A 23,115-nucleotide genomic window follows, 5' to 3' on the forward strand; every position below is an offset into this window, starting at 1 on the left:
ATAGCGGTGTGGGCTAGAAATTAACCCATCTCTAATAACCAAGTCTGTTTTTTTAAGACAGAGCGCTTTATATGAAATAAAAACCCCTCTCTCTTTGGGGTGTATGAGACTCCTGCCAACTTGGAGCCAAGGGAAAGGGAGTGAAGCTGTAAGCATTTCCAGCAGGGAGAGTTCAGTCATGTTTGTGTAGTGGGGTAATCAGTCAGCACCAAACTTGTAGCTGGGACACGGCTTGGCGTGAGAGACACATCACCTGCCGGGTATGAACTTGAGTCTTTTAATTTCATTATCTTCAATGTGGTATCAGGTACTAAAGGGGACTGACAGCTCTGCCTTATCTACCTCCACTGTCACCATCAAAACAAACCAGAGGTGGTTTTTGAGGGAAGGGAAGTTTGTGTTCTTGGCTGGTGAGCAGCTGGACTCCTGCTCTGGGGAGATGACATGGGTCAGTGTCGTGTCACTGGTGTCTGGGTACAGCTGCTTCTGTGCAGAGAGTGGAGTATTTGTCAGACTGCAGAGCATAGGGCACTTTATGCTGGGCTTTTTGTTCAATCTCCACCATCTTCTGCTTTTTTCCTGTTGAATTCAGAGCACCAAGAGAAGGAACAGCACAATGTTTGCTCTAACACAGAGCAGTAGTTCTGCTGCTGAGAAACCTTATAATGTAGGATACAGTGCTCATAAGAGACCAAGCAATGTCATTATTCTTTTACCCAGAAGAGGAGAAAGCATGACTCTACTGTTTTATGACTTTTCTTCATCAGTATGAGAGTGGGTGCAGGATCACTGCAGTTGGTTAAAGGTGACAGCCATGATCTTATGTTGTCAACCCCACTTATGTATCTCACTGTATTTCACTTGCATTCAGTAACAGTGTGATAAGTCTGGTGCTCTGAATGGAGACTTTCTTTGCCTGTGTTAAAATATCTCTGCATGGCTTTTGGCTGGTCTCCCTGCTCATGTATCTCTTTCTTTCCCCTCTCCTCTGTCCCTACTCTTTTACTCACCACAGACATAAGTTTCAGAGTAGAACTGTGTTTTTACTTTTCTTGTTTTACCATTGGTTTGGGTTTGTATTTTGTTTTCTTTTTTGATGTTCCCCTCTGAAAAAAAAAAGAAAAAAGTCTGTTTTCTCCAGATGATTCTCTCTTCTAATTTTATTCACAGCTTGCCTATCTCACTGCTGATTCCACAACAAATTGTTCTTTTTATTCTTCAAATCAAGAAAAAGACTGATGTTCTTTAGTTCATTTGTGTATAATAAAATTCTTGGCAACTTGTTGACAAGAGGTAGCTATATTCTGATTTTCTAGTAGTTTCCATTTCTCCCAGATTTACCCTTTTCTCTGATTTATGTAAGTGTTCCAGCCCAAGATGACATTTTAGTACCTAATATTTTGTGTAATATTTATTTCATACGAAGTTTAAACATCTCAAAAACTCAACACTTTAGTCTTTCTCTTCACTATGTTTCATCCGACTTTTGCCCAAATATTTAGATCAAAATGAATGTTGCTAGTAAATCCAGTTTTTGGATAATATATATAGTGCTAGTAAATCAGGTTTTTTATCCTTTATTTGGGAACCGCTGAGCTTGGAATTAGAATGGCTGCTGAATGGAAGTGAGCTGGAATCACACCCAGCCTTCCTTGGGGCAGGCCCAACAGGCAGACAGGACATTCCTGATAGGGAGCATTCCCCATCCTTGCTCTGCCTGGCTGAAGTGACTGAAGGGACCAGCCATTGGCAGCAAGTTCCTGCCCAGCACAGCAGGAGCATCCCCTCCGTGACTGTCCCACCTGTCCAGGTGCCCTGGCATAGTCGGCGTGAGGCTGTGCCAAGTTACAAGTGATAGGCCTCGAGCTGGGCCAGAGGACTTTTAGATTAGATACCAGGAAAAATTTCATCACCAAAGGAGTGGTCAAGCGCTGGAACAGGCTGCCCAGGGAAGATGTGGAGTCTCCATTCCTGGAGGTACTTAGAAGACATGTAGATGTGGTACTTAGGGACACGGCTTAGAGGTGGACTTGGCAGTGCTGGGGTAACAGATGGATTCAGGGATCTTAGGGGTCATTTTTATGATTTTACTTCATGATGTTTTATGATTTTACTTTACTAGAAATGAGGATAAAACCAAGATAGGTATTTTAATGAGAAAATACCAAAATCTCCCTCAAGATTTTTAATTACTCTGTTTCATGAATCTGCCTCTGCTTGAGCAACCAAAGCAGGATTGGCAATGTGGACCAGCAGTGCATTTCTCTAAGGTGTTTGATTGCACTGTCACTGCAATGAGAACATAGGTATAGTCTCCAAATTAAGCTTTGGTTGGAGCAGGTTTTTACAGTAGCTAAATGTTGACCCAGCTACCACCTAACTTGATGAATTTCAGTATCTGGAGTATCTTTTCTGCCATGTCTTACTTCTTCAGTTTTGTAAATATTTTGTGAGGGGTTTTTTTTCCTTAAAAAAAATCCAAAATGAATTTCTAGTACTTGTAACACATTTTCTTCATAGGACTTTGGGGATATTTAATCTGATTTCTGTTTGTTTAAGTTGTTATATGAGTCTGACAGGATAACACAGAGATAAAGCAGAAATCCATCTGGTTTGTTAATAAATTTTGGGTTATTAATAAAGATTTGTCAATCTTGCTACTGAATTACTTGACAGCTTTTCTATAAAATTTGCATTTTGAAATTACAGCCATTTTGCTGTACATGAACACATAACCACAAGATATGTTAAAAAAGGCAATATGGTTAGGATTGCATGGCTGATGGCAATCTGGAAGAAATGGAGTGGTTTTTGCTCAGTGTTCACAAGCAGACACATTGTTTTAATCACACTGCCTTGATCGTGCTTCTTAGCTCTGCCCTCTGTCAGTACTTGTGGCGGCTGATGGGGCTGTAACTCAGGTGTGCTTGTGTGCTGCTCTGTCCCACCATTAAGACCTACCTTCTGTAACTTCTCTAATTCTTTTTCTTCTCTCCATTCTGCTCTACTTCTTCTGTATTTTTCTTTATTCCTGGATTTCTCAGTCCCCTCTGGGCTGAGCTCCTTTGGGATCCTCCCTCGCGGGGAGTCCCGTTTATCTCAGTTCTCTGGGTTTGAAGAAAACTCCCAAGCTCGTTAGAATCTTGTTTCTCATGTTTATTAGGATGTTATTACAAAATTTGGCAGGTCTCTCCAGACTATCTGCACAAGTTCAATTCACCTCAGCCTGGCTCCTTTTGCTCTGATGGTACAAAATGGCCCCGAACCACACAGCTGCCTCATCCTTATATCTATTTTTACCCTGTTAACTACGGACATGTGTATTGTTTTTATATTTTAACAAATAAGTTTTCTATATCTACTTACCAAACTAAAACTGCGACTAACTCTCAACCAATCATTCTTTGTGCTCCCAAAAACTGCAGAATCATGGAGAAGAAGGAAGAAGAGCTAAAAACCACACCTTTTTTCCTCCATCTTTATTCCATGTATTAAACCCCTCTAAAATCTATATTTTTCACCTCAGCGGCATACTAAACATTCTACCACCTTCTACTTAATTTTTTATAAATCCTGGTTTACCCAGGGGTATTTGGAAGCCTTTCTGTCAATGGCAAATAGGATTGATATTTTTTTGGAGAATAGGACAAACAGAGAAATGTCTCTTCATTTCTGGATTCCTACACCTTCTGCCTGTACCTTAGGCTGGCTTCCAGAGGTTGCTGGGGCATGGCACGCCTGCAGTTGAGGGTAGCAGGAGGGTACCACGATGGAGATTCTTCACCAGATTTCATCAGTAGCTTTTAGCTTCTAAAGTCTCTTTATCTTTTTCTCAGTGACCCATAAGCCTCCTCTTGCAAGTGAACTAAATGAGAAAATTAAAGAGAAACTGCCTAAAGAGATTTACTTACTGTATGAAAATCTGCTGTGGTGATTGGCTGCATAAGCCTGAGTGACGAGCTGGAGAGGGGAAAAAAGCAAACCTGCGGCTGTTTGGGATTTATGAATGTGTGACACAAGCAGCAGCTCCATGAAAACAAATGAGCTTCAAAAAATATTGAGGAAAAAATTCACATGTGTTAATAAAATGAAGAAGTAGGAGTAATATTTGTGTTTCTTAAGAGAATAAAATATCCTACCTAAAAAGCATATATGTGATGTCTTGTGCTGTTCAGTCGGGATTATTAGCTAGCACTAAGCTGTGCAATCAGTTGAAGCACAAGCTTTTCGTCTCTGGATGCTTGAATTATTCTTAATATTTTTCAAAATCTAAATTGGGTCATAAATGTTTAGGCAGTTTCAGATTAGCAGCGTAGGGGGTGGAGGGCATTATAAAACACACCATGTGATAGAACAGTTGAGTGCACTGATTATTAGGCTGTGAAAGTAGATAGAGCCAAGTGGGAGAGCGCCTTCACACCAGGAATGAGGGGCACTGGCTCTGCAGCAAGGGCAGAATCCTGCACAGTGCCTGCCCATACCATGCATGACTGGCTGATTATCTTGGTCCTCCATGGAGCCCTTGACAGCCCTGTAGGTACTCAGCAGATGTTTTGAAAACATCAGCTGGTCAAGAATCAGCCCTTGTCACTAACAAAGGTCTTACAGAGCTGGTAAATACCTAAATAACTAATACTCCTAAATAACTGTGGGAAAACCTAGAAAATGTCCTCCCTGGTGGAGGCCACCCTGCTACAGAGAAGGGAGAATACAGAAAAGCAAAGATTAGGCATGAGAAAAGATTATCAAAAAAAGAATGAAAGGATTGTTTTGTGTCTGCATTACATCAGAGAAAAATACTGAGATAGGAGGGGGGGAAATCCAAATGCACCAAAACAGACATGATGTAAGAAACCAGGCTCTTTAGCTGGTGTGTTTAGCTAGCACATGGTCAGGAGACCAGGAGAACTAAATAACCTAAATAAAGAGTCTAGAACAGGAAAGTAACAAAAACCACCCCCAAAGCATAAAAGCAAGTCTGTTTACTCTCAAATATCATCCAGTGTTTGTCTATTGTAACTTAATAACCTTAAGTAACCTTATACTGAGGTGTAATAAGTACACCTCACTAAGTTAACCTGCATTGTTTTGTCATCCATTTAGCAGCTGAAATAAAAGATTTTATGGAAATCAGGGAAGGTTGACCAGCCTGATATTGAGCCAACTGCAAAAATTGGCTGAAGTGGTTTAAAGACTGAGCAGACAATGGGTGACTTTCCTGTAATTGTGTTTTGGAAAACAGCTGAGCTGTTACAGCTTGAGCTTTCAGGAAAAAAGAATGTGGAAAATCTCAACAGGAAGTGTTCTATGTAGCAAATACACACACACAAAAAAGTTAATATAGAGCCCTGAGGACTTTGGGAACAACTTCAACCTTCTCTTAAATGTTGTGGCTTCTGTCACTATTATTATTCATAACAAAAATAACTTCTATTTTTTAATCATTTAGAATCACTGATGTTACTTATTCACTTATTTATCTGTACATTGTTTTGCTTTACACTCTGCATTGTACTGCTCAGAAATGCTGCAGAAAAGGAAGGTGATGCCTGATATTAATCAGGTGCATGATGTTCACTCCCTTATAAATTGGAGTGAGATGGAATTTAATAATTCCAATGTGTCAAGCTTTCTTTTGAAAGTATGGGAAATAAGGGAGCTTTTTTATCTTCTGATGTATGATGTTTAATTAAGTTATTGTCTTTCTGCAGAATGAAGTCAGAGAGACATAGGGTCATGCGTGCTCAAAATGCTGACTGGTTTAATAGATCAAATGGTGAACTAGCACTTTGTTTTGGACACAGACAAGGTCTTGAGCTCTTACAGCATGTTGATTGTTCTTTCCTAGCTGCTCCCTGTGATAATGGAATGCAGGGTGGTTATTGAAGTTTTTGTCTGAGAGATTACCCTGTTAACCTGGTACTCCAGCAAATTGTCATATTCTAGCAAACAGGCAGAACATTATGCAAGAGAGTACTTCAGCTCAAAAATCTGCTCAGTGCACAAGCACACTGTGGTTTTCATTTTATTTTACTGTTTTGTAGGATTGCATTGATGTGGGTTGGTGGGAAGGAGAACTCAATGGCAGACGAGGTGTCTTTCCAGATAACTTTGTCAAGCTACTCCCTTCAGATTTTGAAAAAGAGGTAAGCAATATATTATTTTCACTTGAAAATTCAGAATGAAAGTAGAGCTGAAAGAAATCTTCTTTCAGATATGTGATTTTGACAATGTTTTACTTCTCATCTTATAACTTAAAAGGAAAAAAAATCTGGGTTAGAAGAAGAATGTGTGGCACTCAAGGTCATCTTATGGAGTTTCCTTGAAGGGTTTGATTTGCCCATCCAGTCACCCCACCTTCATTGTGCTGCTCTGAAAGCCCTTTGTCCTGTGTCCTACAAGTTTGAGAGAGAGAAGAACTGGAGGTCCCAGCACTGAGTCATATGATGCAAAGGCATCCAGAATTCTTTAATCTTCTCCATTGATTTTGTGGTGGAATATGAGAAGTATATATATAAATATATAAAAATATGAGATTTTAACAGTGAAATTTGAAATATAATAAGCTTTTGGTATATCAGAGGCATGTTTCTTTACCTCTCAGGATTACTAAAAAAGAAGGTATGAAACCTATGCAGAAGTTTTTTCAGCTCCTATTTATTTGAAAAGGATGGTATTGCCAGACAATATTTAGAAATCTTGTGGTTTCCTGGCATAAAGTAATGGATTACTTCCCCCCAAAGTCCATTCCATTTTTAGGAGCCTTTTGAGTCATCAGTGGGATATTACAAGCTTGCAATCAGGCTTTTGATGAGTATTTCACAGTGACAGTGCAAGCCTTCTGTGATAAAACCAAAATTTACTGACGCCCAGCTTCACTCTTTGGCAATAAAATTGGATGCCGAAGGCAAAAATTAAATAACTTGGAAAGCTTAATAAAGCAACTATTAAATAACTCACAGAGGCTAACATGATATTTATTGAAAGGGAAAGGAGAAGAGTAGCAAAAACTGTGGGAGACGAAAAGGCAGTTCTACAGCAAAGTGCATATCCTGGCTTTAGGCCTAAAAATAAAAGAAGGTGATTTGTAGAAGAGGCAGAAATCAAAAGCCTGAAGACATAGTGAGCCTATTATAGAAGAAAAAAAATCCTTACTGGTATCCTTTTTTGGTGGAGTAATTATTCAGTCTTTTTGAACTTAAAAATTATGTATCTTTACAGTGATTTTTAGAGTACAATTGAATATAACTTGTAGAATAAATTAGATATTCAGATACTTGGAAATTGCAGCTAGGTTTGCTCTAACCATGAAAAATAAAATTTTATTAATTTTTGAAATGCCACAGATCTGGCCACTTGAGTAAGTAACTGGTAGGACTATAGACCATCTGTCTGTTCTTGAATCAATGCTAAAAGGGAAGGAGATAAATACTTTACCAGTGACTTTGTCAGGTATTTTCTGATGTGATCCAGAGACCTTGGATTCCATCCCATGGTCTGAAAGTATTTGTTGCAGTAGTTCTTCTGTCTGTTCAACAAAAGCTTGGGATCTCTTCCCATCTTCTTGTTCAGGCCCTAGTTTTCCAAGACTGACTCTTTTCCACACTTGCCTATTTGTTCCAGGTCTTTTCTATTCACTGCCTAGTCCCAGTCTCCACCTCCCAGGTGGTCTCCATTATAGGATTTTCCACTGAGCTCACTACCTGAGTCCAAACCACCATCTGGATTTACTTTCTACCCCTACACCAAATTTCTTTATACACCTTTTTTTTCTTCTCCCCTTTTTCTCTTTGTCCCTGCTCTGTAGCTCTGTTCTCTTCTTGTCCAACCAGTCCTGGTTTCCTTTCTGTTGGCCTAATTTCTAGTCTGTCTCCATCACCTTCCTGGTTATCTCATCCAGGCACAGACCCTTGTAAATCCTTCTCTCTTCCATGTTTCCCTAAGGAGTCTTTTGAGGCTCCTCACGTTGCACCCTTTCTGACCTTGACCTGTCCTTTTGAAACAATCTATTTTCCTCTTCAGCTTTCACTTAAAGCCACTTTGTTACATCAACTCTTTTTCCTTTGTGTTTGTCTACATAAGTGCTTTGGTTTTAATCAGGAGTGACTGTAGTGAATCTGTCACTTGTCTGTCTGCCCTTGTTATGCTTTGGAAGACACATCTCAGGGACTTAGACTCCTTACAGGAGAGAGCTAAGCCAACAGATGTGCTAAGGGAGTGCATCTCTTGTATTCCAGCTGCTGATGTATGGCCAGTCAATGGGATCAGTCTCACACCACTCTCCAATAAAACCCCAAATGCCTGTATTGTACTGTTGAATCCTCAGCATCAACTATTTCACTCTGCAGCCACTATCAACAGAACTCCTAATGCCTATCACAGGACATTCACTGTCTCTGTCTCGTTTCCTTTCCAAATTTTTCTTCACTTTTCTGCATTTAAACCTTAAACCTAAATTCTTGTAGAAGTGTCTCTGAGAGTTTAAGGGACTCATTGTTGGTGGACAATGGCCCATGGCAGCCAGGCTGTAGAAGATCGCTCTGATCTCCTGAGTTCTTAACCACAGCTTTCTCAGGTTGATGACAAAAGGTGAGCTGGTCAGGGTAAGATGGTAGAAGAAACTTGAAGGTTGCTGGATGACAACTTTGAGATTCAGGATGTTAGGCTTACTCTGTCTGGGCAAAAACTGGTATTTTTTTTCTCCAGAGATGAATAAATTCACTAGATTTGAGAGAGATCCCTTGGAAGGGTATGTGGCAAGCGCTCAGCCTTTACAACAAACCTGCTCTCTTTCAACACTCAGACCAAGATCTGAGAGTTCTAGGGCAGACACTGAACTAATTACTGCAAGTGAACAAAGCAACTGATCTTTCTCAAAAGCTTTGGCAGATAGATAGAAAATAATTGGAGGGCGGGCAGGGATCAATAAGAGTTTGAGAGAAAATACTAACCTAAATGGTTGATTGAAGTTTGGCAGTGTATATCTGGAAAAAATCATTTTATTCCACATGTGTTCCACAAGACAATATACATTACTACATAGCCAGCAATGTAGTGAAAGTGATTGTGATTAATCTGTAGCAAAGGAAAAAAGATGAACATCAGGAAAAAAGGATGAACATATGGAAAAATATATAATTTTTTTTTTTACTTACAATTTTTTTACAATAATCTTGCTAGTTTGTTGGGGTTTCTTTAAAGTGAGAGATAAAGTATGTTATTTGATGTAGCACGATGCTCCGTTCGGTTTTGCACTCATTCCAACATACATGTGGTGACTGCCAGCGTGCTGTGCATGCATTCTCACACGCCAGCACAGAAAAAAAGCCATCAGTCCTCCAGCCTGCAGGTGAAGAGGAATTGTTCCAGCACTACCAGAAACTTTGGTGATTGTGTTTCTCAGTCTTACCATTACAGATCTATTAGGAAAATCGTCATAAAAGAAAAGGTAAAAGTATAAAAAGAACAGATTAGTCAGAATAATTTGTTTCATTTCACCAAACGTCTAAAGTTCTGATCTTTCACATCTGGAACTTTAAATATATCCTAGTAAGTGAATAAAGAGTAACTTCTGCTGTATTTGGTTCTGCGTTTTTGCCTCATTTATGATCTGAAAATACTTCAGGTTTTGCCTCATGTATCTTGGAGTTTCTTTGTGTTTTTGTTGGGTTTTTTGGTGGTTTTTTTTTGCAAAATGTGTAAGAATATTTACAAGGTTAAATTTTAAAGAAATAGACTTCTTCATTAGATCAAAGGTCATATATTCCTCCAGTCTTAAGGTACATAAAATGAACACTTTTAACCCCTCAGCAGGACATTTCAGGTGCTAATATAAAAAAGTTATTTTATTTGTCAATGCTATTTTCTCTCTTCAAATTCATTTTAATGAAGTTATTTCAGGAGAAATATGTGGCAGATCTGTAGTCTCATGACTTGCAATTATTAATGTTAAGCACTTTAACTCCAACCTCTGTATGAATGAGATTTACAGGCCTTTTGAAGCAACCTGTTTTCTTCTGTTGTTAAATTTTAGAGACCGAAGAAACCACCACCTCCATCAGCTCCTGTCATCAAACAAGGATCAGGTAAAATGCAGTTGACTTTTTACAGCACATGTCAGTGAGCACATCTCAATCTAAATTAAGTGTATTCAAATTTATATAGAATCCATCTGTATTAAAATTGACAATCAGTTGTCTAGACAACAAGTAATAAATCACAATCAAAATGGAAATAATTTGTAACCCTGAAAGACTCTGGTGGGCTTTAAAAGTATTGCAGTCAACCATCTATACCACTTCAAAATGATTTAATCATTAAACTTAATCATGTTAAATCAAAGCAACGGTGATACTTCAGTTTTTCAATTTTTTTTTGTTTTGTTCACTAACTGCAGTTGATTGTGTGCATGTCCTTGCAGTACAGACACATTATGTGGATTCTGATAATACCTGCAGGAGGAAACTGCATTCACAGCAGATCTGATTTATTCTAGAGACACAGAGCTTTTTAGAATACCTATAAAATAGTATCATACAGTGGTCTCCTCTGAGCTGCAATCTAAGGCTTGCAGATCTGCATGAATGCTGGATCTGACTGGCTGCTCCAGGTTAGAGGCCATAGATTCTTGGTTTTCAACACTTTTGTAGCTCCAAGTATGAAACTAAAAGGAGTTACTCTGAATGGTTATGTAGATAAAGGTGTCACAAATGCATTAAGGGGTGATTATGTTTTCCAAACAGACGAGTTCTAGCAAAACCAAATTTGTGATATGTTATACAGAATTGTGTGTAGATGCTGAGAGCTGTGCACACTTCTACTTGTAATTTTAAAATGACCTCTCCATACTAATTTTCAAAAGTGCCTGCATGATTTATTTTCATCATGAAACTTAGAAACAGTTAAAGAATCTACACATTTGACAGTCCCGAACTCATAAACCAAATTCCAGTTCCATTAGTGTAAAAATACAAATCACAAGGGGATGCTCTCAGAGTTTTCATTTGTATTGCAGTTATGGTGGAAACATAACATAACTGGAATTCTTTAATCTCTTAAGTCCAGTCAGTTTGTAAAAACCCTGCAGCAGCACTACTGCTTCCCCCACTGCAGGGACACATTAAAAACCAAAACAAATATGTCAAATCTCCAGATAGTTTTCTTGTTACTGTGATGTGTTCCAGCTTTTGGTACTTTAAAAAGTAAATTTTCCTCTCTTACAGAGGAGAAATGTTAGTAGAAATGCAACTTAAACCAATATACAATTTACTGTGAATCAATATGCTATAATTTAACTTGTTTGAATTTGTCATGCAGTTCTTTGACTACAGAATCATGATCATAAATATTTGTGTTTCTTATCCTGGTTTGTTCTTCACTCTGTCTTGAGACTCATGGAAACATAAATTTGATTTTAAATCAGTGATAGTGTCCAGAGAGAGCAGTATGACTTTGCCATCTAGTGGTGGTTGTATAACGATGTCTTAGTGACCACTGATGCTAAAGCCTGACACGTTTTGTAAAAACTCTATAGAACTTTATATTTATTTAAATTTATACTCCTATAATTAGAGAATAACACTTTTAATAGGTACCTGTTCACATTTAATGCTTAAACTGTGTCACCACAGCAGGATAATGTACCTATTTTCGGAAGGAAAAATGGTTGCAAAAAGGATGCAGACAATTTGATTAAGGCCTTCTAAGTCTATGTCAAAGCCAAGACTATTGCAGTTCTTTCTTTTCATACTCAGTTTGATACATATTTAGAGCTGAAAATCATCATATGTTTATTACCACCTTGACATCCTCTACTTTGTAAAATTATTTCTTCACTGAGATTACACTGTATTTTACCACATCTCCACATCAAGTCTTACTGTTGATAGTAGGTACCAACTTCAATAATGCCTCTGCATATTTGACCATCACAGTGTGATGAAGAAATTTAAAACTGTCAGTTGCAGCCTAAATAATTAAATGTCAGCATCTTCTGATGCAGAGCATAAAATTAAAGCAGAGAATTAGAACTTGTCTTTGTAGTACAAGTGGCATATGTGTAAAGAGGTATCTACATTATTATAGAGATAGAAATTTATAATCTCTGCAGCAGTAAACTGCCAGGACCATCTGTGCTGCACTACTTTACAAAGCAAGGTGAAAACTGGAGAGCCGAATTTAGGAGCACAAGTTCCTTACATATAGACATTGAAAAGCAGTAGGCATTTCACTGGGTAGCTGGGGTAGGCAACAAAACTGTGTCCAGGCTGAAGGGTGGAAATACTCTTGAGTGCCTCTGGGAGCTGATACCAAGCTTCCCAAAGCTTCCTTGAGGGTGATTGTCACCTGGGAGCTAATCATGATCATGATGCCTGCCTGGGCATTGATTAATTTGGGGGTCACAATCCAAGTAGGAAGAACAACTGGGTCTGGGAACTCCTTAGTGGCTGTAGGCTCATTGTTCTATACTTGGCCTGAGAATGTCTCTTTGTGTGTTAATGAGAACTGTTAATCTTACTGTAATTAGGTATATAGACTTATATACCTATAAAGACTAGTCTTTCTTTTTGAACACACTAGTGTGTGCAACATTATCAATATGTTGACTTGTGCTTTGCATAACTTGTGTTCTGAAAGGCTTTAATTGCTTTGGAGCAACATCTTCCCCTCTCATCAGTGAAGTCTTTTTCATAGAATCATTTACGTTGGAAAAGACCCATAAGATTATCAAATCCAACTATAAATGAGAATTTAGTATTATTTATTGACATGATACGTGGTACTGTTGCCTGACCAACAGCACACTTGGGTAAAGAAACAATGGCTGGTGATCACCACTGATGAGTACTGATTTCTAGGAACCATCTGCAGAAGGGAGTTGCAACAGCACATTCAGAAAATGTAAATACACTTGAGAATGGCATATAATAGAATAGATTGGAACAAAAAATTGCCCTGTGCTCCTTGCCCTGCCTCCTCTGCTTTTCTTGGATTTCATCTACTGTAATTTTTATTGAAATGCTAATAGTGTTACCTAAAGTGGTTTTCAACACTACTAAGTTGAAATGGCATTAGCACCTAGTGGTTAGCCAATGCAGCAAAGCCAATATCCAATAAAGTGTTTCTTATAACACGGGGATTAGAAGATTTTATCTTGCAGGTGCCAGGAAATTTTTGCAAAATCTTCCCGTTGCTGGTGCCACAAGTTCCCATATTTCTTGGAGCAACAGAAGTCTGTATGTCAGGGCCTCTAGTACAGAGGCACAAAAAGCCAGGGGCTTACACCTCCAGGCCAAAAGCTGTCAATTAAAATAGTCATGCAGAATGCTGCCAGCACTGCTCTTCTCCTCCTTCTAATGCGTGGATGTGAACAGCTAATAGTAGTGGAGAAAAAGGGGAGTGATGTGTTAATTTAATGTAAAACAACCTCTGTATACTCAGCTTGATCACGTATTCTCTTGACATTGCTCAATTAATTGATTTATTCCTAATATTTCTGCACACTGTTGAGTTACTCTTCATTTATGTCTGTAATGATAAAATCTGCAGTTATCAATTTTTTTTTCCCCATAGAATGGTCTGAGACTGTCTATTCTTTGGGAGTGCACACTTTGGAAACTGTGAACTTGATTATAAAGACATCAATATCCAATTGCTTTTTTGTCATTATGCTACAGAGTGAATATTTGGTACAAATTTATGTTCATTTTTAGGAAGAAATTTTCAAATTGGAAACTATAAAAAGCCTAAGCAATTGCAGAATTAAATCTTATGTCACTGTTTTGTTGGCTTGGCCAGAATTCCAAATGTTTCTGTCTTTGACAGGGACCACAGATCGAAAGCATGAAATCAAGAAGATACCACCTGAAAGGCCAGAATGTCTTCCTAATCGAACAGAAGAAAAAGGTATGAAATGTGCTTTCCTGCCTGTTCTCTGTAGAGAGATGAGGGAAATAGAACCAATGCACATCCTCATTTCCCACTCTCTGTTTCCATTAAGTGTATTGTTTGGATGTTTGTTTTCCACTCTGATAGACTGTGATGATAGGCATTTTAGAAAGGCTCTCATTGTTGCTTATGGACTAAATTCAGGGTGTTCAATTGTACCCATCCAGAGCTGTTGAGTACATGCAGTCACAACTGAAGTCAAGGGGAGATTTGCTCTCAATACATGAAATGCTGTATAAAACCCCATGAAATGCTCTGTAAAACCCAGGTGCTTGATCGAGTAAAATACCAGAGATTACTGTGTACTTTTTTCTTAACCTCTGTCTGCTTTGGTTCTCTAGTTGAAAGCTGGGTTGGTGGTTTTCCTGCATCACAAAGGGATTTTGTGGAGATATAGTCATTAATGCTTATGAATCACCCCATTATCATAGTCACAAAAGTCACAGGCAAGGCAGCGAAGAAATAAAAAAATTCTTCAAAGCCATGTTTGAACATTGCTAGAAATGGGACACAGTACCACACAGAGCAGGGACAAGCAAATTAAACCTTTAATGGTTTCATTGTGTTCATTGTGAATGGTGAATAGTCTCAGGAAAATAGTTACATCTATTCTCTAATTGAAGATGGTGTCAAGTTTCATACGTTAAGTGGACTATTAGATTGTATGAACAAGTTTGTTTGTGGGATTTCTTAATGTCTAAGTATTTGAACTTGCAGCCTTTTCAAAGGCACGTGTATGCACATGACTAAATGCAGAATGTGCAGTTATAATTTAGCGACAGAACTTTCAGACTTTGCACCAAGATCTCTTTCTGGATATACATCTTAGAAACCTGACAGGTGTTTTAGCTGTTCCTCTACACAGGTTTACTTTTGGTTATGTGTGCTTCTTCTCGTGGTTATCTTAGCAATAAAACTCTTTGCTTTCCATTTTTGGATTTACAAAGCTGACTGCTGAAAAAGCAGAGAAAATTTAAATATGTTGCTCCCCTGGGCTATAAATATCTGTAACTTTTCTAAACATTGAAAGGAGGCTGTAGGAGTGAAGCCTACATTTCAGGAATACCAGGGAGTGGCAGGAATCGCTCATGCGGTGTGGCAGCAGGGGTGGCACAGGAACATCCTTTGAGCTGTGTGTTGGCACACTGCCCAGCCTGTCCCTCATACAATTTAGATTCTTGGACACTGACACAGTACAAATTGTCAGAGGATTAAGTGTGTAAAAATTACACAGTATGCTGGAAAAGCTTCAGTGTTACTGAGGAGCCAATGACTGCACCTGCTCAGAGCATACTGCCTGTGAACAAGAGTCGCTAGCTGGACTATTCCAAACCTAAAGTGCATTGTGTTTCTGGGTACTTATTCCACGATCATCTCATTAATGGTTTGTCATTAAGAACCCATTAAGCAATGCCCTGGAACATTCCCAATACCTCTTATATGTGTACAGAGGTATAACATTCATGGCATATCATAGGCAGCATTGTCAAGGGAAGTGGGGTGTTGATATAGTAGGATATAGAGAGCAGAACTCTACTTCCTTGGAGAGTTTTGTCCTTCCTTTAAGAAAAATCAGGCCTTCTCTGGTGTGGCAAACATGCTTACATGTTTGTTTTGTATTAGGAATTTAGAGTATATTATTTAGAAAAGTTAATATGCACATGCACAGGCATTACATGTTTGGCATTGGATATTAACATGGCAGCACTCCCTAACTATGCATAATCAGTTCTGCAAATGATCAAGGTTTTCATCAGCAAGCTGAAAAATTCAGCATATAAGTCTGTGCTTAAAACCTAAATAATAGGTCTGATTTTTCTGAGAGGTTTATGTCCTGCTAGACATTGTATTTTTGTGCTTGTATTTTATTTTCACTTAACTGTAGTTCACTTGAAACATGCTTTTTTCCCCTCCAAAAATGGTATTTCTCTGTTTGCCCCAGAGATGTTAAGAATATCCAGCATAATTATTTTTGTGACCTTCTAAATTAATATTGTTTCATATTAAAATTTAATATAAGTTGTGCTCATGGGAAGTTGTACCATATGGTATGTAATTTCTTGCCATTCTTCTACTTTACAGTCAGAAACCAGTAAGTTACTAAAATAAAAAATAGTATTCCCATTAAGACGCTGCACACTTGTTTTGGCTGAGGAGCTGCAGGCAGAACAGCCAGGCAGGTTGAACAAGTGATTTGTGATAAATATATCAAATAAAGAGTGATTTAGAACAGAAATGGAAAGGTTTTTTATTGCATGCAGTCTATCTACAGCTGAAGATTTCTTCTTTGAATGTAGACTTGTGAGTGCAAATGAATTCCACTTAATAATATCCCTGTTTTTTTTTTCTGGAAATTATTGATTTAAAGACAGATCAGAGAGAGAGCAAAAACAGTTAGACTTGCAGAAGCCTTCAGTTCCTGCTATACCTCCGAAGAAACCCCGTCCACCCAAAGCCAACGCTGTGAACAGACCTGGTACCTTGCCCCCGAGACGACCAGAAAGACCAGTTGTGCCTGTGACTCATGCAAGGTATTGCTATTCTTCTATCCAATGCTTTTGGGATTAGTGGGAAAACCACCCTTTTAAAGAATTTAGGTTTTACAGTTGATGTCCTGATTTATTTCACAGTAAACTGTATTGAAAGTACAAGAAAAAAAAACCCTTATAGTCATCTGGCTGCGTCATAACGATCTCCTCAATAATAACAGTCTTAGACTGTTCATGACTAGTTCATTTCTACTGATGCAATTCTACTGTTACTGCAATAGTGCAGAATGTGTGGGAAATACTTGCATCAGAATGTTAGTCTAATCTTGATTTTCTTAGTTTACCTTAAATTACTGCAGCTTAGCTTGGGCACTAAATCAGTGGCTTGGATTGTGCTTAGGAATAGCATTAGGCAATGTACGTTTCAAATACTATCAGCTGGTTTCAGTCTGCTTTCTTTGATCATTTCAGATCAAACTTTAGCAAAATACATGTCTTCACTGCTCTTTCAGCTGGTGCCACTGTAGAACAGTGCTGTCAAGTATTCATGCTTTAATGTTGGATGTCAATCTGCAGTTATATGATGCTTATTGTCAGAGGTGGTTACAGCCTTTGAGGAGCACCGAGAAACTGGACTTGCCAACACAAGTCCATTTATTCTTTGCTAGAGCAAAGGTTGCAGAAATTAAAGGCCTCACTGTAGTCCTAATTAAGTCTAGGTGACTACATTTTAGTCATCATCATCTGGGTTGTGCACTGTAGATTTCCTTTATGTATAGTGAATAGAGCTAGATGAAAACCAGAATAAAAACAGTGGTCTAAAATGGGCAAGCTGTGCATCCTGCCAGAAAACTAGAATATAGTCATGGAAATATTTTTGCTGTTTATTGTACTGTTAGGAAAATTAGCTACCATTGAACTACTGGACTTAAAGTATAGTAATGGTGAGTTAAATACTGGAATAGAGTATAGGTTAGAGTGAAATGCTAGACATTGGTTCTCTTCATTCCTCCACATATGGTTAAATTTTTAAAATGCTCTTAGTGAGGAATCTAGGGCAAATTAAAAGGAAAAAAGGCATCTGCCTTGTGCTCCCAGTTTTATCTTACTGAAATACTTTGGTTGTACACCTCTGAGAACTTACCCTTGTATCTAGGTTCTACTGCCACATCTTCTTTTGGACTTGGCTTTGAACATGCCTGTCCAGTTGCTCCAAAATACAGTCCATACTTGCTGATCACCCGGGCGTACTTGGAAATACAAGTATTTGCTATAATCTTCAGATTTAGCTATGTGATGTCTTGGAAAGACCAATACATACCCCATTGTTCAGTTCTGGTGAGGTATGCACAGCAGTAGCTATTCTCTTGTTCTATCCTTTGCCTGAAATATTTTAAACATACTATAATTTTTAAGCATTTAGAATTTTGGAAGGGTATTTTGCTGCTCTTCTGTTTTCCTTTTTTTTTTTTTAAGTACAAAGTTGTATGAAGTAACCATGTATTTTTTAAAGATATTTCAATTTTTACATTATCAAAGGCAGAAGGCACACCTAAACAGTAATCTTTTCATGTTCTTAATTGTCTAAACTTTGCTATGTCTAGCACAGAAAAAATGGAAAATACTTTGAATTGCTTGGATAATTAAGAAATAAGAAACTTGAGGAAGCCGTCACTTCAATAAAGGTGTTTTTTTTTAAATCCATTCAGCTTAATAGGATAGCAATTATTTTAAGACTTACTGGTATCCATTTCCAAAATCTGAATAACCTAAAGCAATTAGAATAAAAATTAAATCAGAAGAACTTTGGCTCACCTGTTGTGGTTTAACCCTGGTGGGCAGCTGTGTAGACACTCACTCACTCCCCCACAGTGGGATGGGGGTGAGAATTAGAAGGGCAAAAGTGAAAAAACTTGTGGGTGGAGACAAGGACTATTAAACAGAAGACGCAAATGATGCATGTGCAAGCAAAGCAAAGAATGCCATGGGCAGGCAGGTGTTCTGCTATCCCCTAGAAAGCTGGACTTCATCACCTGCAGTGGTGACTTGGGAAAACAAATGGTGTAACTTGAAACATCCCCCACTTCCTTTTTCCCTCACCTCTAAGTGCTGAGTCTGATGCCATGTGGTGTGGGACATCCCTCAGTCAGTTGAGGTCAGCTGTGTCCCCACCCAACTCCTTGTCCACCCCCACCCTCCTCTCTGGTGGGATGACAGGAGGAGCAGAAAAGGCCTTGACTCTGTGCAAGCACAGCTCAGCAATAATGAAAACACCGCTCTGTTATCTATGCTGTTTTCAGCACAAATCCAAAACATAATACCATGCAAGCTGCAATAAAGAAAATTAATTCTATTCCATCCAAAACCAGGACGTGATCCTTAGGGGAAAATTGCTGTAGTTACAAAGTGAGTCCCGTGAGATTTCCATGGCAGCTGCTAAGCCAGAGAGTTTTCTTCTGTCCTGAGTAAGTGGCTTGCATCTTATGCACCTCACTGACTTTTTGTAGTGATGGTTGTTTTCCCATTTAAATATAATCCTCCTTCAGTGGAGGCAGAGTAGGTCTTCAAGGGCAATAGGACAGATAAAAACCATGTGGAACAGGGAGTAGCTGTCAGTTTGTTCCAAAGACTTTGCAGCTTACTTAGACATACCGTGATTATACAATTTACATCTAAGTCAAATCTATGGAGTAGGTAAGCCATAAACACCTATAGAAGGTGCATCTTTGCAATCAGTTTAAACCAGTCCATGTCCATACCACTGCTAACAGGGTTCCTTGTCCTGGCACCCCATTCCCGCAGCCTCCCTTATGTTTAGCACAAGCATTCATGCAGCTGCGTAGCCATATGGGTCAGGGAGTTGCTCCAGATGGCAATTAATCCATTTGCAGTGGGACTTCTATTAGTGTGGAGTTTCTCTCAGGCTGATCATGTCTGGTCAAGCTGACAGCCTGTCTGTATGGGCACGAGCAGAGAGGGACACACTGTGAATGAGAAGGGAGGGTTCCACTCTTCACAACTGTGTGAATGCAGAGTGGCATAATAAGCCTGTTAATTCTTCTGAGAACAGGGCTGGAGTTTTTTTTATGGGGCTGTTGTCATATATCTTGGTATCTTTTGTAGAAAAATGGTAAACATTGTGACTTTCAGCCCTAAATCATACCATTCTAAGAATCTCTCCAGCGCCATACTCACACATTTCCTAGAGTGTTTCCAGCTCACATTGTGCTCTCAGATTGCTGGGAAATGTATGTGTACAAAACAGAGTATGCAGTCAGATGCTCATTGCTCTGTCAGCCAAGAACTATTGCTTCTTATAGATTTACAAATATATAAGCAATATAAGAAAAAGTTAAAGTCTAAAAAATAAGAAAACTAATTGTTTGGGTAGATCTCTTGTAAATACTCTTATTTATCATCTTTCCAATTAATACATTTTTCTATGCATGTGTTAAATTTCTTCTGTGTCCTTCCTGGTGCAGACTGCCTGCCATATTGAGCTGTGAAGGACTAGTTTGCTTTTAATCTGATTGTCTATATTTTTTTGTTCACTTGTCACACAGGATTTAATGGGATATATATTCACTTAATCTGTGACTTCCTCTGGGTTTTAATAAAAATTTTCAGCTCTTTATCACAGCCTTCCTGAAGCCTGAAATAGGGTTTCCAGCCACTTTGTGTTTTGCTTATAAGCTGCTGCCATGAGTTAAGGTTCAGGCCATCTGTCATCAGCTTATGGTATCAAAAGCAGAGACCAACAAAAAAAAGGAGCGAGATTTTTAAGCTCACTACGTATTTTACTGTCAACAGCTAATTATTGCATTGCATCATACATATCTGCCTGGGTTGTTTTGGGGCAGATCTATATTTTTATCCCTAAATCGGGTACCTTAATTACATCATAATTCTTATAGTGTTACACTGGGAATAGTCATAGTGGAAAAACTACTGTATTTGTCAAGTGACCTGATAATGATGGCAAGTACAATGTATAACATTAAGTGAACAGTTAATCACAGTAGATATCAGAGATTTGAGTGACCTGTGCAATACTGAGTTACTTGCCTACCACTGTCTTTTGGAGTTTTTTTTATATTGTTTCAATTGATAGATTATTTTAGTACACTTGTAGTACTTGTGGAAAACAAGTTTTTATTTTAGTACACTTAGTACTTGTGGGATAGAATGTTCTCCAAAGCAGGGATAATTTTCTTGCTTTTGTTTCATCTCCTGTTTGATTTTAAAATAGGTCCTCTGTATAAAGTATTGTAGCTCCTGACACTTTATTATTCAAAAGACATTTCTGACAAATTAGGTGATCTTGGTTCTTTGGACTGTAGAAACAGTATTCATAGTCTAGTCTCATAAGAAAAATGCAAAGACATGGTGGAGGAGTTGCATTTATGAGTAAGTACTCGGAACTTCTGAGATGTACAATTCTCTCACTTTCTGCAGCATTCCAGGTAGTCCACTGCTGTAGTTTGTGCAAGCCAATTAATTAGAAAAAACTACAAAGAAGATGTTGAAGAATGTCCTCTTGCCCTTAGGTTTCCTTCATGTTGAGATGCTGTGAACATCTGAAGAATTATTCCGGACGCTACGGTGTCTAAAATAGGCTTTTTTGACAGGTGTTAAGGAGAAATGAGATAAGGTTAATCCATACAGCATGTCGACTTGCTAGAGATTGCTCTCGCTGACATTGCTATTACTCTGGTGCTGCAAAGGAAGAATACTTCGTTCTCTCATTATTAATTGCAAGTTAGCTATCAATTTACTGTAACCCACACAAAAACTCCCAATAAAACATCTCCTCTTCTTGATCCAAATGCAGGAGTGATAGTCCAAAAGTGGAATTAGTGGGCAGTACAGTATCCGGCACTCTAGAGAAAGACTCCTCTGAAAGAAGCAATGACATCGGTAAGTTATGGTGCTTTCTACAGTTTGTCTAAGAAATTTATGGTGCAAGTTTCTGCTTTTTTAGTGACTGTTGTATGATTCAAGAGGCAGATTGAGGATTTGGCAATGAATGTGAGTGCTCTTATATCAAATTTTAACTGCAGGATTAAAGGATCATTTCAACTTTACTTAAAATAGTTTTGTTGGGGTTTAAAAAAAAATAAAAGCAAATATGGAATAGTGAGCTATTTTGAATAGGAAGGCTCTGTTGTTTTTGTTTAAAAGTCTGAAACGAGCGAGAAGTCCAACAATAATTAGGCATAGTTGTTTAACTGATGTAATAGTGCTGCCATGGTTTTAATACTGCAAAAGATTGTGGGCTTGGTGTAGTTAGTAATCTTTACACTTTCAGATACAAAGGAACAGAAACACAGTTCAGGTCAATTTGACTAAATTTTACTGCACACACCAATTAAAAGCAGTCTCAATATCTATTGTAAACAACTTCTGTTCCTGACCTATCAACCATTTATTCAGGAAGTCACCTGGAAAGGAGCAACCACAGGTTATTTTTCAGTCTTCTCTCACCCTCCTTCCTGCTCAAGCTGGCAAAGCAGGAGCGATGGTGTTTGCTGGGTGGGTGCTGCAGTGCAAGGTGCTGTGAGCGCTGTCCTGGGACAGTGGGCACGAGCCCCAGAGCCATCTTCTGCCTCTGCTCAGAGAGCCCAGCAGCTGCTGCCGTCGCTCTCCACTCGCAGCTGTGCCCACAGACCCGTGTTTGTCACAGGCAGAGCCCGGGATCCTGCCTGAGTAAGCATTGCTACCTTTCACCGGGGCATGAAATGTCATTTTGGCGTGGTGGTTTATTAGTAAATAATAAAGGCTGCTTTATTAGTAAAGCATTTCTGTACACTAGCATCCTCTCAACAGCCAAGCACACCTTTTCCTCTGATTTGGAAGCAGAACTTTAGGTTATAAAGGAATTTTAATTGCAATGTTACAACAGAACACTAAATGCATTTCACATAGGTCTATGAGCTTTCCAGCACACATATATCTGCTTTTTGTAAAGCTTCTGTTGCTATGGTTCTTCTGGAGTAGCAGGTAGTATCTTTTTCCCAGGTTCTCATTTGGCTTAAATATGGAAAGCTAGAAGCTCTTGATAAATTGCATGAATGTTTTTATTGTAGAGACTCTTAGAAAGGAATGGTATGGAAATGCAGACAAATTCTACCATTTAGTTTTCCTTAACTATGTTTACAAATTTGCTTCAAAGCACATAAGACTCTGCTTACTTGAAATTTATGATGCATGTAGCATATGCTACCTGTGTGTGATGGAAATAAACTTTTTATTCCTTGTTCTAGTTTCCTTGGAACCACTATCAGGATAAACACTTAGAGTGTTCTGTGGTTTTTAGTTTTGCTGATTATGGTTTTATTTTGTTTTATTCTTAACATATTAGGCAGGAGATCTTACTTATAGGAATTCTTGTTCATTTCCAGGACATGGAGGGTGAGAGGAGGATAGTGGGGGGAAGAATTTGGGTTGTTTTGGAGGTTTTTTAAAGATGCAGAATTGGAGCCAACAAGAACCCACAAACCAAGCCACAACATGTTGCAAAGGGTTTAGCTGATGTCCTCCTGTTACCACTTACACAGAGAACCTATTGAGCTCAAGGATAAAATAGTGTGAATACTTAAATAAGTATAACTTGATAGGGTCAAACCGGAATGGCATTTACAAGGGCAAATCATGTCGTTCTAGCCTGTTAGACAACTTG

General features: G+C 38.5%; 1 protein-coding gene across 6 annotated transcripts in view; it reads left to right on the plus strand.

The window, feature by feature from the left end:
• Window positions 1-23,115, plus strand: part of SH3KBP1 (SH3 domain containing kinase binding protein 1) — a 212,431-nt gene that overhangs the window by 172,322 nt on the left and 16,994 nt on the right. For all 6 annotated transcript variants that reach the window (XM_088051918.1, XM_014253926.2, XM_088051917.1 and 3 more), the window contains 5 exons: window positions 6,045-6,146; window positions 10,034-10,085; window positions 13,825-13,905; window positions 16,316-16,478; window positions 21,268-21,353. In XM_088051918.1, the coding sequence (XP_087908044.1) occupies window positions 6,045-6,146; window positions 10,034-10,085; window positions 13,825-13,905; window positions 16,316-16,478; window positions 21,268-21,353 (484 nt within the window). The remainder of the gene's footprint in view (window positions 1-6,044; window positions 6,147-10,033; window positions 10,086-13,824; window positions 13,906-16,315; window positions 16,479-21,267; window positions 21,354-23,115) is intronic.

The sequence above is a fragment of the Pseudopodoces humilis genome, chromosome 2 (assembly GCF_049639895.1).
Source record: "Pseudopodoces humilis isolate 2021_Gansu_Grassland_sample_001 chromosome 2, ASM4963989v1, whole genome shotgun sequence".
Taxonomy (NCBI): Eukaryota; Metazoa; Chordata; class Aves; order Passeriformes; family Paridae; genus Pseudopodoces; species Pseudopodoces humilis.